At 40.8% G+C, this 19,381-nt stretch overlaps 3 protein-coding genes across 4 annotated transcripts in view; all 3 read left to right on the forward strand.

The window, feature by feature from the left end:
• Nucleotides 1–18,295, forward strand: part of LOC307026259 (uncharacterized protein) — a 36,591-nt gene extending 18,296 nt beyond the window's left edge. Inside the window, exons 1-3 of one of the 2 annotated variants that reach the window (XM_079661519.1) lie at nucleotides 15,506–15,562; nucleotides 15,761–15,847; nucleotides 16,183–18,295. In XM_079661519.1, coding sequence (XP_079517645.1) covers nucleotides 15,511–15,562; nucleotides 15,761–15,847; nucleotides 16,183–18,266 — 2,223 coding nt within the window. In that variant the 5' untranslated portion in view covers nucleotides 15,506–15,510 and the 3' untranslated portion in view covers nucleotides 18,267–18,295. Of the gene's footprint in view, nucleotides 1–15,505; nucleotides 15,563–15,760; nucleotides 15,848–16,182 lie in introns of those variants that run through there. The other variant, XM_079661518.1, reaches the window with a different exon arrangement.
• On the forward strand, nucleotides 1,478–2,879 carry LOC307026674 (uncharacterized protein). The gene is made up of 2 exons (XM_079662255.1): nucleotides 1,478–1,543; nucleotides 1,879–2,879. The coding sequence occupies exons 1-2, from the start codon at nucleotides 1,510–1,512 to the stop codon at nucleotides 2,718–2,720; spliced, it is 876 nt and encodes a 291-aa protein (XP_079518381.1). The 5' UTR covers nucleotides 1,478–1,509; the 3' UTR covers nucleotides 2,721–2,879.
• Nucleotides 5,465–6,749, forward strand: LOC307026544 (uncharacterized protein). The gene is made up of 2 exons (XM_079662028.1): nucleotides 5,465–5,513; nucleotides 5,849–6,749. Exons 1-2 carry the CDS (start codon nucleotides 5,480–5,482, stop codon nucleotides 6,718–6,720), a joined length of 906 nt encoding a protein of 301 aa, XP_079518154.1. The 5' UTR covers nucleotides 5,465–5,479; the 3' UTR covers nucleotides 6,721–6,749.
• Nucleotides 18,296–19,381: the final 1,086 nt, after the last annotated feature.

Here is a 19,381-nt window from a genome sequence, read left to right on the forward strand (position 1 = left end):
CCCAGCCTGGTGCAGGTCTACAATTTTGTTTCTGGTGTCCTTTGACAGCTCTTTGGTCTTGGCCATAGTGGAGTTTGGAGTGTGACTGTTTGAGGTTGTGGACAGGTGTCTTTTATACTGATAACGAGTTCAAACAGGTACCATTAATACAGTTAACAAGTGGAGGACAGAGGAGGCTCTTAAAGAAGAAGTTACAGGTCTGTGAGAGCCAGAAATCGTGTTTGTTTGTTGGTGAACAAATACTTATCTTACTGAGGAATTTACCAATTAATTCATAAAAAATCCTACAATGTGATTTCCTGGATTCTTTCCCTCCATTCTGTCTCTCATAGTTGAAATGTACCTAGGATGAAAATTACAGGCCTCTCTCGTCTTTTTAAGTGGCAGAACTTGCACAATTGGTGGCTGACTAAATACTTTTTTGCCCCACTGTATATATATATATATATAGTATAGTATAGTATATATATCTAGACACACATATCCAATCTGACGCAAGGTAAAAACTCGATTAAACATGTTTTGAAAACATCCTTCCTCTTCAGAAAACAAAAAATTCAATAAAAAAAAAAAAATTAAATGAACAACTCCCTCCTGTAATACTTGATTCTGATTGGTCGATTCCAACATTTAAGAGGTTGTTTATACAACACTTTGCTGTAAAACACAACATGCCCATTTGCTTATTCCTTTCAAAATATTAAAATAAAATGGGCAAAAATAACTTATAGGGCAAAGGAAAAACATTGAAAGTGCTGTAAAGCAGAATAACCCTCTTTTTCTTCTTCTACAAAATATGTGTTTTGGGAAGGGGGTTGTAAAAGGTTTTAATTGAATTTTTATTTGTCTGAAGAGGAGGGATATTTGGGATAATTTATATAATTTCTAATTGTTTTTAGGTAACAATATAAAATGTTAATAAAGATCGTTGTGTGTCGGGGGAGGGCTTGTTATTTGTTGTAGTTGATATACCCTCTCAAATGCAATATTCTTTTACATGTGAATTTAAAATGATGGTCTCTACGAATCATAAATGCACAACAAGCTCCGTGAAAAAACTCCTCATTCTCAGAGTTTAATCTCAGATAAATGGTGTTTTCCTCTGTGCAGAGAGACAATCAGTGCTGATCAGCAGCAGCTGCTGGAGGTTTCCCTCCTTTAAAGCTGGCTGGTGCTCAGGCAACACTCTCTTGGAAAACTGCAGAGATGGCAGCTGTTTGGATGCTCTTCTGTGTGCTGACTGTTTGTCTGGCCAGAGGTATTTACCTGTTTGATAATTGTGTTGAAGATGAAGGAATAATGTTTGATTTAACAGCATGTTTCCTGTCCACAGTCTCTGGTTTTCCAGTTGGTGAATATAAGCTGCAGAGGAGACTGAGAGTTGAAAACATTTGATTGTATGCAGTGTTTCTTTTCTCTGTCTGACACTAACCTTTAATTATAATGTGTCCTACAGATCTGTCTCCCAATGAGATCTCCTTAAAGAAAGCCTTTGCACTTTTCCAGTCGATGGAGTCCATGTTGGAGCAAGACGCTGGTAAAGGTGCGCTCTAAAGGCTAAAAAGACAACAGTATGTGTCACATAAAAGTGGTGTAAAAGATCTGAAATCTGGGAAATGTATGATTTAATTTGAAATGCAGCAATGGCAAGTTAATAATGTGTGTATATGAGCTAAAACAAACCACTTGCATGTCTTTTATAAGTTCATGCATCAATGTTTGGTTGCTGAATTTGCTGCCAACGTTGCTCATATTTTGCTAAAACAGGATGTATTAAGTAACCAAGCCCTTGAGGAACTATTACAGAATAATTCATGCTGTGATTTAAGCCTAGAGAACATAATTTATTGTTTTGACGTCCATCTAATGTTTTTTCAGTACTCCATGAAGTAGACGAGCAGTTGTGGGACGGAACGATGAGCGACGAGGAAAAGTTCAACGGAACGATGAGCGACAAGGATAAGTACTACGGCACGATGAGCGACAAGGATAAGTTCAACGGCACGATGAGCGACAAGGATAAGTCCAACGGCACGATGAGCGACAAGGATAAGTCCAACGGCACGATGAGCGACAAGGATAAGTACTACGGCACGATGAGCGACAAGGATAAGTACTACGGCACGATGAGCGACAAGGATAAGTTCAACGGCACGATGAGCGACAAGGATAAGTTCAACGGCACGATGAGCGACAAGGATAAGTACAACGGTACGATGAGCGACAAGGATAAGTACAACGCCACGATGAGCGACAAGGATAAGTTCAACGGCACGATGAGCGACAAGGATAAGTACTACGGCACGATGAGCGACAAGGATAAGTACTACGGCACGATGAGCGACAAGGATAAGTTCAACGGCACGATGAGCGACAAGGATAAGTACTACGGCACGATGAGCGACAAGGATAAGTTCAACGGCACGATGAGCGACAAGGATAAGTACTACGGCACGATGAGCGACAAGGATAAGTACTACGGCACGATGAGCGACAAGGATAAGTTCAACGGCACGATGAGCGACAAGGATAAGTACTACGGCACGATGAGCGACAAGAATAAGTTCAACGGCACGATGAGCGACAAGGATAAGTTCAACGGCACGATGAGCGACAAGAATAAGTTCAACGGTACGATGAGCGACAAGAATAAGTTCAACGGCACGATGAGCGACAAGGAAAAGTTCAACGTGATGACGAAAAGGAAAAGTTCAACGTGACGACGAAAAGGAAAAGTTCAACGGGACCATGAGTGAGGAGACATTCAATACTGCATATCAAAGATTGATCTTGTCTATTTTGAGTGCCTTGGAGAGCTTGATATCTGAGGTGTTATCTTGGTAGCAATATAATAAAACGTGTTTACATTTCTTAAATAACAGCGTGTCAATCCAATGTTTGTATTGCAATGCTTGGCTCTTATCATGCATAGATCTTCCCTTAACAGTCCAATAAAAGCTCATCTGGACTAGAAAAGTCTATAAAAAAACTCTCATACTCCATAGGATTAGCATACATTGGCCGTGTCAGTAAAAGGGAGAAGACTAAACGTGCACTGTTTTGAGAAATGTTCATTAGAAAACCTTGTAATCCTTCCAAATGCAGCCTTTATTGCAGGTTAGTCTGATGTCCATATGCACTTCTATGTGCTAAGGTGTTTATATTTTTACCAGCTTAACAAATCTCCAAGGTTGAAATTCAAGATTTTTGCAAATAAACACCCGTCATCATTTAGTTATTATTCTGTTTTAAAATATGAATGGCACAAAGTGTAATTATTTACATGAATCATTGTCTTAAAATGCAGCATGTAGCACTTTAAAAGTGGACTTAAATATTTACCAAGCAGCAGAAAGTAATGCTCCTTCAAGTCAGGGAATAAAGGGATATAAATCATGATTTATTTAATATAAAAGTTGGACATTTTAAAACATTTAATTCCCCAAGTAGTCATTAATCTTCTGAGGGGAAACTTAAATATTTTCGTGAGGAGGTAAAGGGCAGAGTGAGCAAGTTACCACTCATCTCCTTGTTTCTTCACAAAGTTTCTGTGGGAGCCTGGCTTGTTTTTCTTTCTCGAGGAAGTAGAGTCTTTGCTGGGCCTTTTTAACCCGGTGTGATGTGTTGGAGGTCCTTGTAAGATGTTTTGACATATTGACTTCAAGAAACTTGAAGTTCTCCACGCCTTCCACTTCTCCATACATATGGTGGACTTCCTTCTTTGTTCTCCTGCAGTCAATCGTCAACTCCTTGGTTTTAGAGGTGTTAAGGAGCAGGTTGTTGTCCTAACGCCACTCAGATTATTCCCTTGACTTGATAGACTTATTCTCAAGTCAGTCTTCATCTTCCATATTGCAACCACTATCCTGCTACAAGATCCTCCTGAGATGTAGAAGCTGGCTTTTTTCAGGGTACTCAAAGAAAGGTTCCAGAGTGCTAACCTATTGCATATTCAGTCTTCCCAGCCTGGTGCAGGTCTACAATTTTGTTTCTGGTGTCCTTTGACAGCTCTTTGGTCTTGGCCATAGTGGAGTTTGGAGTGTGACTGTTTGAGGTTGTGGACAGGTGTCTTTTATACTGATAACGAGTTCAAACAGGTACCATTAATACAGTTAACAAGTGGAGGACAGAGGAGGCTCTTAAAGAAGAAGTTACAGGTCTGTGAGAGCCAGAAATCGTGTTTGTTTGTTGGTGAACAAATACTTATCTTACTGAGGAATTTACCAATTAATTCATAAAAAATCCTACAATGTGATTTCCTGGATTCTTTCCCCCCATTCTGTCTCTCATAGTTGAAATGTACCTAGGATGAAAATTACAGGCCTCTCTCGTCTTTTTAAGTGGCAGAACTTGCACAATTGGTGGCTGACTAAATACTTTTTTGCCCCACTGTATATATATATATATATATATATATATATATATATACAGTATATATATCTAGACACACATATCCAATCTGACGCAAGGTAAAAACTCGATTAAACATGTTTTGAAAACATCCTTCCTCTTCAGAAAACAAAAAATTCAATAAAAAAATAAAAATTAAATGAACAACTCCCTCCTGTAATACTTGATTCTGATTGGTCGATTCCAACATTTAAGAGGTTGTTTATACAACACTTTGCTGTAAAACACAACATGCCCATTTGCTTATTCCTTTCAAAATATTAAAATAAAATGGGCAAAAATAACTTATAGGGCAGAGGAAAAACATTGAAAGTGCTGTAAAGCAGAATAACCCTCTTTTTCTTCTTCTACAAAATATGTGTTTTGGGAAGGGGGTTGTAAAAGGTTTTAATTGAATTTTTATTTGTCTGAAGAGGAGGGATATTTGGGATAATTTATATAATTTCTAATTGTTTTTAGGTAACAATATAAAATGTTAATAAAGATCGTTGTGTGTCGGGGGAGGGCTTGTTATTTGTTGTAGTTGATATACCCTCTCAAATGCAATATTCTTTTACATGTGAATTTAAAATGATGGTCTCTACGAATCATAAATGCACAACAAGCTCCGTGAAAAAACTCCTCATTCTCAGAGTTTAATCTCAGATAAATGGTGTTTTCCTCTGTGCAGAGAGACAATCAGTGCTGATCAGCAGCAGCTGCTGGAGGTTTCCCTCCTTTAAAGCTGGCTGGTGCTCAGGCAACACTCTCTTGGAAAACTGCAGAGATGGCAGCTGTTTGGATGCTCTTCTGTGTGCTGACTGTTTGTCTGGCCAGAGGTATTTACCTGTTTGATAATTGTGTTGAAGATGAAGGAATAATGTTTGATTTAACAGCATGTTTCCTGTCCACAGTCTCTGGTTTTCCAGTTGGTGAATATAAGCTGCAGAGGAGACTGAGAGTTGAAAACATTTGATTGTATGCAGTGTTTCTTTTCTCTGTCTGACACTAACCTTTAATTATAATGTGTCCTACAGATCTGTCTCCCAATGAGATCTCCTTAAAGAAAGCCTTTGCACTTTTCCAGTCGATGGAGTCCATGTTGGAGCAAGACGCTGGTAAAGGTGCGCTCTAAAGGCTAAAAAGACAACAGTATGTGTCGCATAAAAGTGGTGTAAAAGATCTGAAATCTGGGAAATGTATGATTTAATTTGAAATGCAGCAATGGCAAGTTAATAATGTGTGTATATGAGCTAAAACAAACCACTTGCATGTCTTTTATAAGTTCATGCATCAATGTTTGGTTGCTGAATTTGCTGCCAACGTTGCTAATTTTTTACTAAAACAGGATGTATTAAGTAACCAAGCCCTTGAGGAACTATTACAGAATAATTCATGCTGTGATTTAAGCCTAGAGAACATAATTTATTGTTTTGACGTCCATCAAATGTTTTTTCAGTACTCCATGAAGTAGACGAGCAGTTGTGGGACGGAACGATGAGCGACGAGGAAAAGTTCAACGGAACGATGAGCGACAAGGATAAGTCCAACGGCACGATGAGCGACAAGGATAAGTACTACGGCACGATGAGCGACAAGGATAAGTACTACGGCACGATGAGCGACAAGGATAAGTACTACGGCACGATGAGCGACAAGGATAAGTCCAACGGCACGATGAGCGACAAGGATAAGTACTACGGCACGATGAGCGACAAGGATAAGTTCAACGGCACGATGAGCGACAAGGATAAGTTCAACGGCACGATGAGCGACAAGGATAAGTACTACGGCACGATGAGCGACAAGGATAAGTACTACGGCACGATGAGCGACAAGGATAAGTTCAACGGCACGATGAGCGACAAGGATAAGTTCAACGGCACGATGAGCGACAAGGATAAGTTCAACGGCACGATGAGCGACAAGGATAAGTACAACGGTACGATGAGCGACAAGGATAAGTTCAACGCCACGATGAGCGACAAGGATAAGTTCAACGGCACGATGAGCGACAAGGATAAGTACTACGGCACGATGAGCGACAAGGATAAGTACTACGGCACGATGAGCGACAAGGATAAGTACTACGGCACGATGAGCGACAAGGATAAGTACTACGGCACGATGAGCGACAAGGATAAGTACTACGGCACGATGAGCGACAAGGATAAGTACTACGGCACGATGAGCGACAAGGATAAGTTCAACGGCACGATGAGCGACAAGGATAAGTACTACGGCACGATGAGCGACAAGGATAAGTACTACGGCACGATGAGCGACAAGGATAAGTTCAACGGCACGATGAGCGACAAGGATAAGTACTAAGGCACGATGAGCGACAAGAATAAGTTCAACGGCACGATGAGCGACAAGGATAAGTTCAACGGCACGATGAGCGACAAGAATAAGTTCAACGGCACGATGAGCGACAAGAATAAGTTCAACGGCACGATGAGCGACAAGAATAAGTTCAACGGCACGATGAGCGACAAGGATAAGTTCAACGGTACAATGAGCGACAAGAATAAGTTCAACGGCACGATGAGCGACAAGGATAAGTTCAACGGCACGATGAGCGACAAGAATAAGTTCAACGGCACCATGAGCGACAAGGATAAGTACTACGGCACGATGAGCGACAAGGATAAGTTCAAAGGCACGATGAGCGACAAGGATAAGTTCAACGGCACGATGAGCGACGAGGAAAAGTTCAACGTGATGACGAAAAGGAAAAGTTCAACGTGACGACGAAAAGGAAAAGTTCAACGGGACCATGAGTGAGGAGAAATTCAATACTGCATATAAAAGATTGATCTTGTCTATTTTGAGTGCCTTGGAGAGCTTGATATCTGAGGTGTTATCTTGGTAGCAATATAATAAAACGTGTTTACATTTCTTAAATAACAGCGTGTCAATCCAATGTTTGTATTGCAATGCTTGGCTCTTATCATGCATAAATCTTCCCTTAACAGTCCAATAAAAGCTCATCTGGACTAGAAAAGTCTATAAAAAAACTCTCATACTCCATAGGATTAGCATACATTGGCCGTGTCAGTAAAAGGGAGAAGACTAAACGTGCACTGTTTTGAGAAATGTTCATTAGAAAACCTTGTAATCCTTCCAAATGCAGCCTTTATTGCAGGTTAGTCTGATGTCCATATGCACTTCTATGTGCTAAGGTGTTTATATTTTTACCAGCTTAACAAATCTCCAAGGTTGAAATTCAAGATTTTTGCAAATAAACACCTGTCATCATTTAGTTATTATTCTGTTTTAAAATATGAATGGCACAAAGTGTAATTATTGTGTACATGAATAATTTTCTTAAAATGCAGCATGTAGCACTTTAAAAGTGGACTTACATATTTACCAAGCAGCAGAAAGTAATGCTCCTTCAAGTCAGGGAATAAAGGGATATAAATCATGATTTATTTAATATAAAAGTTGGACATTGTAAAACGTTTAATTCCCCAAGTAGTCATTAATCTTCTGAGGGGAAACTTAAATATTTTCGTGAGGAGGTAAAGGGCAGAGTGAGCAAGTTACCACTCATCTCCTTGTTTCTTCACAAAGTTTCTGTGGGAGCCTGGCTTGTTTTACTTTCTCGAGGAAGTAGAGTCTTTGCTGGGCCTTTTTAACCCGGTGTGATGTGTTGGAGGTCCTTGTAAGATGTTTTGACATATTGACTTCAAGAAACTTGAAGTTCTCCACGCCTTCCACTTCTCCATACATATGGTGGACTTCCTTCTTTGTTCTCCTGCAGTCAATCGTCAACTCCTTGGTTTTAGAGGTGTTAAGGAGCAGGTTGTTGTCCTAACGCCACTCAGATTATTCCCTTGACTTGATAGACTTATTCTCAAGTCAGTCTTCATCTTCCATATTGCAACCACTATCCTGCTACAAGATCCTCCTGAGATGTAGAAGCTGGCTTTTTTCAGGGTACTCAAAGAAAGGTTCCAGAGTGCTAACCATCACACCATATAAATTGTCCTCAATGTATACAAAGAGATGCTATCTTTACGCAGAGACTCAGACACGTAACTAACTATACACAAGGGCAGGAATTCAGAGGGAAAGGAGCAATTTTGAGCTCTGCTCTTAAAAACGGCTTTTTTTTTAAGGTCATACGTCAAACTCGTCATATTACATCACACAGGGGACACATCTCCGCTCTCTGACCGCGGGTATAGTAGAGTTGCGTTGAGTAGAGCGGTTGTGTTTTAAGGAGCTGGTATTTTTCGGTAGTTTTACATTGTATTTCACCATTTATAATCATGGTGCAGTATTGTGTTTGTGCAGGTTGCACAAATACCAGCCTGTCAGGACATCGAGTCCACAGTAAAAAGGACCGGAGCTAGCGTTTCGTTCCTGGGTGCGTTGTGCATCCACCTCCCTGCAGCACATAGTCTCCACAGCTTTATCAGGAAACCGTATTACTTCTCTCTCTCCCTTCCCCCCTTCGCTTCTCTCTCTCTCTCCCCTCCGGTACACGGCACCGTAAGACATAGTGTGGAGTTGCATTAGGTAACGCTGTGGTGGCTGTACTGCTCCAGCCGTCTCCTTTGTGTTTGTTTGTTTCCCCCTGTCTGTGTAATTTGTGTGTGCGTGGTGGCTGTCACTCCTGGCTCCGGGCTCAACCTCCACTCACCTGCTGCAATCAGCTGTGCACCCTCCCCGACTACACACCTGCTTTCCATCAAGCCATTTACAATGACATATCAACGGAGGCTCCACAACCTTTCTCCGCCAAATCGTGAAGTATCAGCCGTATCTCGCGTCTCTCCTCCGGTACACAGCACCGTAGTGTGGAGTTGCATTAGGTAACGCGAGATACGGCTGATACTTGCGCATTAGTTTCTGTTATGGATCAGTATCAACAGTCCTGCCAGTAACGTTACTATATTATCAATGCTACTTTAGTTATAGCCTGATATATGATAGCTAACTTTACAATGTTGTGATGTGACGTTAGCTAACATTCTGTAGCTAACGCCGGTCACTCACCAAGATAGCTGCCCAGTTCTCCACTGGTTCTCCTCACACCACAGCTCAATTTCTCTCCGATGGCCGTTATTTCTTCTAATCCTTGGCTGCTCCTGGTCTCTTGGACGCCTAGCAGGCTCATAATTATAAGGTTGTGGTCCGTCATATGCATTCGAATATTCATGTTTAACTTCTTCTGTGTCTTCTGTGTCGAAACTAGCATTGGGATCCATGTTTATTAATACGTTACACCGGCCGCTCTCCCCCTTGTGTCCCCCGTGTTTCGTCACACGCGGGAGGTCACGTGCCGAGGCTTTTTTATGCGGAAGTGAACATTTCTTACAAAAACGACGCCAGATGTCACTGTAGTGTATATTTCTGTATATTTTTTGGAAAATCTAGTGTATTCATCATTTTCCTACACATTTATTCACAGGTTTCTTTAACCTGGAAGTTGCTCTTTAACATCCCGATAGCAATGAATATCTTAAGTGCTTTGACAAAAAATCCATAAAAAAATTTCATCTGTGGAAGCCGTAATACTGTAAAAAGCACGACCAATCATTTTAGCTGCCCCGGCTAAAATAACTGGATGGCATACCTGCCTGACAGCTTTCCATCCGTGCACAAATTATCTCGTGCCCTCATTGGTCATGTGTGCGTTCGTGTGTGTTGGAGGAGGGGCTCTGTAAGGAAGTGGCAGATTTCTTTCCGGCCGTGTATTTAAAAATTCTAGCGCACTCTAGCTGGTTTCTCCAAAATTACCTACCCCACCTTTAACTCTCAATGCTGCAAAGTCATACCTCCACTGTATGATTCTAACCCATATTGAATACTGTTTGACAAACTGGACGTTCAATAATTCCTTTGTTGTATTTGCATTACCAATTTTATCTCCTGCTTTATTTGTACATATTAAAGCTTTTGCGATGGCCGGGAATCGAACGCGGGTCAACTGCTTGAAAGGCAGCTATGCTTACCACTATACCACCATCGCCTTGTGCTGCTAAATTGATGGTGGTATATTGTTTTTTCAACCGTCACTCAAAACCATAGGATAAATCTGCAAAAAAAGGACTGTAACAATGAGTACCCTCTCTAAATTCACCATTTTCACCAGGACCTAGCGACTACCAACATCTAGAAATACATTTGAAAAGGAGAATAACAATGCTCACTGTTTCCATGCTGCAAAGTCATACCTCCACTGTATGATTCTAACCCACATTGAATACTGTTTGACAAACTGGTCGTTTGCCTTTGCCACAAACCTAAGACCCATAGAGCAGCTGTACAAGAGAGCTATCAAGGTGTTTAACAGAAAGCCACATTCATACCACCACTGTACCATCCTTGAAAAACACAATTTCTTGAGTGTTGACTATTTTAAGTCTTTTAAAAGTATGTGCTTTATTTATAAATGTTTACATGGACTGCCCCACCCCCACCAGCCAGTTTTTGAAATGTGTCCAGTATTATGTAAGCAACAAAAAGCATAGTAGGGGCCCTTTAGAACAAAGACACCCTGATATAAACATTTGGACAGTAACTCTCACTCAATAATGAACCAATTATACATTTGGGGTTGACAAATAATGAAGTTTCTCTTTTAAAATACATACATTATATTACAGTGGAGTTGAATATGTATAGCATCTAATAGAGAATTGTCTTTAATGTTGGCACATCAGGAAACTTAGTTGTTCAGTGCTTTGGATTGATTGAAAGTTGAACGCAAACTAAAAGCTTTAACGGGTAAACTGCAGTACCTAATAGCTTTTATTACGTATAATTTAAGTGCTTTATAATGTAATTATTTCTGTCATTGATCCCCGACAGGACGGTATGAAATGTTGCATGATTAGAGCCAAAACTCTCTAGACATATATATATATATATATATTAGCTTGGGGCGGTATGACGGTATTACGGTATACCAGGGTATTTCGAAATCCCGTCGGTATGATTTTCAATACCGTGACGTCACAGACTGTGCGCCAAATCACAGATGCGTTTCATTCTATTACACTGACACAGAGTTTTGACAGGGACGACATTGGTTGTAATGCACAGCACGCGCCAGCAGAGGTTAGGGGAGGGCAGTCCGTCTTTCCCGCTCTCAGAGCTCAGCAGAGAGCTGAGCTGAGCAAGATGGCGGCAGCATTTGCCGGCCCCGAACTCGGACAACTAGTAAAAAAGAAAAATGCCTCTGCGCCTGTTTGGGACTATTTTGGGTTTACTCGTCGCCAGTGACTTCATCCAGCACAACGAGAGACAGAGGCACTTCTTTGGGAATGTTTAAGACGGGGTGAGTGAGTGTTGACATTTTTTAATCCTATGCAACTGGTTGATGGTTTTGTAGTCGAGGTCGGACGGTTTTAAAAACGAAAGCATTTACGTGCTAAACATTCACGCGAGTAATCCAATGAATCAAATGGAAATAAGGTTTTTAACACATGCACGGAATAATATTGCCAAACTAGTTAGTGAATATAGCAAACTTTATTCAATAAGTCAAGTATTTACTCCCGGAAAATGTTTATGTATGATGATATATTGTTAACTTAGCTCACTATGGAAACAACGTCGGACATCTACAAACGCGTCCTGTATCCGATCTCAAAATGTGCCATTTGCACAATGTGTCATGTATGCAGCCCTTGTTTTGCTCTTGCGCGCACGTCGCGGCACTTTGCGAGCGTCTACAGGCTCGGGCTGCATTTTACACCGAACATATAATATACCGTTCGAAACATCTATTTGCTGCCGAACGCCACCTCACTCAAGTCGACCCAAGTCATACCGTCAGTGGCGGCTGGTGGAAAATATTTTTGGTGGGGCTGTTCATATAGTGAGTAAAAAAAATTTGGGGGGGAGAAATTACCCCTTAAATTGGGACTGATACCGTCATATACCGTATACCACGGTATGATGTCAGCAAGGTATGACGGTATGAAAAAAATGATACCGCACATGCCTAATATATATATATATATATATATATATATATATATATATATATATATATATATATATACAGTATATATATCTAGACACACATATCCAATCTGACACGAGGTAAAAATTCGATTAAACATGTTTTGAAAACATCCTTCCTATTCGGAAAACAAAAAATTCAATAAAAAAATTAAAATTAAATGAACAACTCCCTCCTGTAATACTTGATTCTGATTGGTCGATTCCAACATTTAAGAGGTTGTTTATACAACACATTGCTGTAAAACACAACATGCCCATTTGCTTATTCCTTGCAAAATATTAAAATAAAATGGGCAAAAATAACTTATAGGGCAAAGGAAAAACATTGAAAGTGCTGTAAAGCAGAATAACCCTGTTTTTCTTCTTCTACAAAATATGTGTTTTGGGAAGGGGGTTGTAAAAGGTTTTAATTGAATTTTTAGTTTTCTGAAGAGGAGGGATATTTGGGATAATTTATATAATTTCTAATTGTTTTTAGGTAACAATATAAAATGTTAATAAAGATCTTTGTGTGTCGGGGGAGGGCTTGTTATTTGTTGTAGTGGATATACCCTCTCAAATGCAATATTCTTTTACATGTGAATTTAAAATGATGGTCTCTACGAATCATAAATGCACAACAAGCTCCATGAAAAAACTCCTCATTCTCAGAATTTAATCTCAGATAAATGGTGTTTTCTAGTGATGGCAGTTTGACACTGAAGCTTCGAACGGAGCTTCGACCCTGGACTTCCTATTCCATAGAAGCAGTGCTTCGAAGCTTGCTTCAAATCACGTGACATGTGACGTCCGAAGCAGCAACTGCTTCAAATCACGTGACATGTGACGTCCGAACCAGCAACTGCTTCATTTCCTGAATGAATCAACTCACTGGATGGCCGTCCAATCAGGTGATTCAATGCACTGCCTCGTCTCGATTCTGACAGGTGACAGTTTGAAACAGTTTCAAATTTGAGCGCTTCAACACTTTATAACCGCTCTAAACAATGCGCAATGTGTGGGTTGTTGTCGTAGTTTGCATTGTTGCTGTTGAGTTGTTGTTGGCATTGCATTTGAATTGGATCATTATAGAGCAAGCCAGGAAGAAAAATAGGTCGTTCTGGCTCGTGAAACACTTCGAAATGTGGAGAAGTTGTGAACAAAAAGACAGTGAGTAATATAAAAACACTTCGATGGTCTAAGGACTTGATAGCCCAGTGGATAGAGCCGGTGGCCAAGATGCGACGATATCCTCCGCGCAGCTGGTTCAAAGCACGGAATAGTTAAACTTTTAATCATTGCTTTTCAACTTTAATACTTTAATAACTGATAAAAGGCCCTCTCCGCCCAAAAAAATTTCAAGCACTCTCTAGTCTCTTCTCAATAACCCAATACACACTATTATCAATCTTTAATTGCAAATAGAACATGATATTCAGTCTTAGTGTGTGTGTGTGTATCGAATATTTTTCAAGGCAAAGATGCGTTAAACCCACTGCAGCCTTGCACTTCGCCAGGAGAGGTCGCTGTAACTGAAGCTTCGAGAAATGAACCTATTTCCGACACAAATGTCCAAGTGGTTCGACGCTTCATTCAAAGCTTCATTTTGCCATCACTAGTGATGTGTTGGAGGTCCTTGTAAGATGTTTTGACATATTGACTTCAAGAAACTTGAAGTTCTCCACGCCTTCCACTTCTCCATACATATGGTGGACTTCCTTCTTTGTTCTCCTGCAGTCAATCGTCAACTCCTTGGTTTTAGAGGTGTTAAGGAGCAGGTTGTTGTCCTAACGCCACTCAGATTATTCCCTTGACTTGATAGACTTATTCTCAAGTCAGTCTTCATCTTCCATATTGCAACCACTATCCTGTTACAAGATCCTCCTGAGATGTAGAAGCTGGCTTTTTTCAGGGTACTCAAAGAAAGGTTCCAGAGTGCTAACCTATTGCATATTCAGTCTTCCCAGCCTGGTGCAGGTCTACAATTTTGTTTCTGGTGTCCTTTGACAGCTCTTTGGTCTTGACCATAGTGGAGTTTGGAGTGTGACTGTTTGAGGTTGTGGACAGGTGTCTTTTATACTGATAACGAGTTCAAACAGGTACCATTAATACAGTTAACAAGTGGAGGACAGAGGAGGCTCTTAAAGAAGAAGTTACAGGTCTGTGAGAGCCAGAAATCTTGTTTGTTTGTTGGTGAACAAATACTTATTTTACTGAGGAATTTACCAATTAATTCATAAAAAATCCTACAATGTGATTTCCTGGATTCTTTCATCCCATTCTGTCTCTCATAGTTGAAATGTACCTAGGATGAAAATTACAGGCCTCTCTCGTCTTTTTAAGTGGCAGAACTTGCACAATTGGTGGCTGACTAAATACTTTTTGCCCCACTGTATATATATATACAGTATATATATCTAGACACACATATCCAATCTGACGCGAGGTAAAAACTCGATTAAACATGTTTTAAAAACATCCTTCCTCTTCAGAAAACAAAAAATTCAATAAAAAAATAAAAATTAAATGAACAACTCCCTCCTGTAATACTTGATTCTGATTGGTCGATTCCAACATTTAAGAGGTTGTGTATACAACACATTGCTTCAAAACACAACATGCCCATTTGCTTATTCCTTGCAAAATATTAAAATAAAATGGGCAAAGATAACTTATAGGGCAGAGGAAAAACATTGAAAGTGCTGTAAAGCAGAATAACCCTCTTTTTCTTCTTCTACAAAATATGTGTTTTGGGAAGGGGGTTGTAAAAGGTTTTAATTGAATTTTTAGTTTTCTGAAGAGGAGGGATATTTGGGATAATTTATATAATTTCTAATTGTTTTTAGGTAACAATATAAAATGTTAATAAAGATCGTTGTGTGTCGGGGGAGGGCTTGTTATTTGTTGTAGTTGATATACCCTCTCAAATGCAATATTCTTTTACATGTGAATTTAAAATGATGGTCTCTACGAATCATAAATGCACAACAAGCTCCGTGAAAAAACTCCTCATTCTCAGAGTTTAATCTCAGATAAATGGTGTTTTCCTCTGTGCAGAGAGACAATCAGTGCTGATCAGCAGCAGCTGCTGGAGGTTTCCCTCCTTTAAAGCTGGCTGGTGCTCAGGCAACACTCTCTTGGAAAACTGCAGAGATGGCAGCTGTTTGGATGCTCTTCTGTGTGCTGACTGTTTGTCTGGCCAGAGGTATTTACCTGTTTGATAATTGTGTGGAAGATGAAGGAATAATGTTTGATTTAACAGCATGTTTCCTGTCCACAGTCTCTGGTTTTCCAGTTGGTGAATATAAGCTGCAGAGGAGACTGAGAGTTGAAAACATTTGATTGTATGCAGTGTTTCTTTTCTCTGTCTGACACTAACCTTTAATTATAATGTGTCCTACAGATCTGTCTCCCAATGAGATCTCCTTAAAGAAAGCCTTTGCACTTTTCCAGTCGATGGAGTCCATGTTGGAGCAAGACGCTGGTAAAGGTGCGCTCTAAAGGCTAAAAAGACAACAGTATGTGTCGCATAAAAGTGGTGTAAAAGATCTGAAATCTGGGAAATGTATGATTTAATTTGAAACGCAGCAATGGCAAGTTAATAATGTGTGTATATGAGCTAAAACAAACCACTTGCATGTCTTTTATAAGTTCATGCATCAATGTTTGGTTGCTGAATTTGCTGCCAAAGTTGCTCATTTTTTACTAAAACAGGATGTATTAAGTAACCAAGCCCTTGAGGAACTATTACAGAATAATTCATGCTGTGATTTAAGTCTAGAGAACATAATTTATTGTTTTGACGTCCATCAAATGTTTTTTCAGTACTCCATGAAGTAGACGAGCAGTTGTGGAACGGAACGATGAGCGACAAGGATAAGTACTACGGCACGATGAGCGACAAGGATAAGTTCAACGGCACGATGAGCGACAAGGATAAGTACTACGGCACGATGAGCGACAAGGATAAGTTCAACGGCACGATGAGCGACAAGGATAAGTACTACGGCACGATGAGCGACAAGGATAAGTACTACGGCACGATGAGCGACAAGGATAAGTACTACGGCACGATGAGCGACAAGGATAAGTACTACGGCACGATGAGTGACAAGGATAAGTTCAACGGCACGATGAGCGACAAGGATAAGTACAACGGCACGATGAGCGACAAGGAGAAGTACTACGGCACGATGAGCGACAAGGAGAAGTACTACAGCACGATGAGCGACAAGGATAAGTTCAACGGCACGATGAGCGACAAGGATAAGTACTACGGCACGATGAGCGACAAGGAGAAATTCAACGGCACGATGAGCGACAAGGATAAGTACTACGGCACGATGAGCGACAAGGATAAGTTCAACGGCACGATGAGCGACAAGGATAAGTACTACGGCACGATGAGCGACAAGGATAAGTTCAACGGCACGATGAGCGACAAGGATAAGTCCAACGGCACGATGAGCGACAAGGATAAGTTCAACGGCACGATGAGCGACAAGGATAAGTCCAACGGCACGATGAGCGACAAGGATAAGTCCAACGGCACGATGAGCGACAAGGATAAGTTCAACGGCACGATGAGCGACAAGGATAAGTACTACGGCACGATGAGCGACAAGGATAAGTACTACGGCACGATGAGCGACAAGGATAAGTACTACGGCACGATGAGCGACAAGGATAAGTACTACGGCACGATGAGCGACAAGGATAAGTACTACGGCACGATGAGCGACAAGGATAAGTACTACGGCACGATGAGTGACAAGGATAAGTTCAACGGCACGATGAGCGACAAGGATAAGTCCAACGGCACGATGAGCGACAAGGATAAGTTCAACGGCACGATGAGCGACAAGGATAAGTTCAACGGCACGATGAGCGACAAGGATAAGTACTACGGCACGATGAGCTACAAGGATAAGTACTACGGCACGATGAGCGACAAGGATAAGTCCAACGGCACGATGAGCGACAAGGATAAGTTCAACGGCACGATGAGCGACAAGGATAAGTACTACGGCCCGATGAGCGACAAGGATAAGTACTACGGCCCGATGAGCGACAAGGATAAGTTCAACGACACGATGAGCGACAAGGATAAGTACTACGGCACGATGAGCGACAAGGATAAGTACTACGGCACGATGAGCGACAAGGATAAGTTCAACGGCACGATGAGCGACAAGGATAAGTTCAACGGCACGATGAGCGACAAGGATAAGTACTACGGCCCGATGAGCGACAAGGATAAGTTCAACGACACGATGAGCGACAAGGATAAGTACTACGGCACGATGAGCGACAAGGATAAGTACTACGGCACGATGAGCGACAAGGATAAGTACTACGGCACGATGAGCGACAAGGATAAGTCCAACGGCACGATGAGCGACAAGGATAAGTTCAATGGCACGATGAGCGACAAGGATAAGTACTACGGCACGATGAGCGACAAGGATAAGTACTACGGCACGATGAGCGACAAGGATAAGTACTACGGTACGATGAGCGACAAGGATAAGTACTACGGCACGATGAGCGACAAGGATAAGTCCAACGGCACGATGAGCGACAAGGATAAGTCCAACGGCACGATGAGCGACAAGGATAAGTTCAACGGCACGATGAGCGACAAGGATAAGTACTACGACACGATGAGCGACAAGGAAAAGTCCAACGGCACGATGAGCGACAAGGATAAGTTCAACGGCACGATGAGCGACAAGGATAAGTACTACGGCACAATGAGCGACGAGGAAAAGTTCAACGGCACAATGAGCGACGAGGAAAAGTTCAACGTGACGATGAGTGAGGAGACATTCAATACTGCATATAAAAGATTGATCTTGTCTATTTTGAGTGCCTTGGAGAGCTTGATATCTGAGGTGTTATCTTGGTAGCAATATAATAAAACGTGTTTACATTTCTTAAATAACAGCGTGTCAATCCAATGTTTGTATTGCAATGCTTGGCTCTTATTGTGCATAAATCTTCCCTTAACAGTCCAATAAAAGCTCATCTGGACTAGAAAAGTCTATAAAAAAAACTCTCATACTCCATAGGATTAGCATACATTGCCCGGCCGTGTCAGTAAAAGGGAGAAGACTAAACGTGCACTGTTTTGAGAAATGTTCATCAGAAAACCTTGTAATCCTTCCAAATGCAGCCTTTATTGCAGGTTAGTCTGATGTCCATATGCACTTCTATGTGCTAAGGTGTTTATATTTTTACCAGCTTAACAAATCTCCAAGGTTGAAATTCAAGATTTTTGCAAATAAACACCCGTCATCATTTAGTTATTATTCTGTTTTAAAATATGAATGGCACAGTGTAATTATTGTGCACATGAATAATTGTCTTAAAATGCAGCATGTAGCAATTTAAAAGTGGACTTAAATATTTACCAAGCAGCAGAAAGTAATGCTCCTTCAAGTCAGGGAATAAAGGGATATAAATCATGATTTATTTAATATAAAAGTTGGACATTTTAAAACATTTAATTCCCCAAGTAGTCATTAATCTTCTGAGGGGAAACTTAAATATTTTCGTGAGGAGGTAAAGGGCAGAGTGAGCAAGTTACCACTCATCTCCTTGTTTCTTCACAAAGTTTCTGTGGGAGCCTGGCTTGTTTTACTTTCTCGAGGAAGTAGAGTCTTTGCTGGGCCTTTTTAACCCGGTGTGATGTGTTGGAGGTCCTTGTAAGATGTTTTGACATATTGACTTCAAGAAACTTGAAGTTCTCCACGCCTTCCACTTCTCCATACATATGGTGGACTTCCTTCTTTGTTCTCCTGCAGTCAATCGTCAACTCCTTGGTTTTAGAGGTGTTAAGGAGCAGGTTGTTGTCCTAACGCCACTCAGATTATTCCCTTGACTTGATAGACTTATTCTCAAGTCAGTCTTCATCTTCCATATTGCAACCACTATCCTGCTACAAGATCCTCCTGAGATGTAGAAGCTGGCTTTTTTCAGGGTACTCAAAGAAAGGTTCCAGAGTGCTAACCTATTGCATATT

The sequence above is a fragment of the Notothenia rossii genome (assembly GCF_949606895.1).
Source record: "Notothenia rossii genome assembly, chromosome: 12".
Taxonomy (NCBI): domain Eukaryota; kingdom Metazoa; phylum Chordata; class Actinopteri; order Perciformes; family Nototheniidae; genus Notothenia; species Notothenia rossii.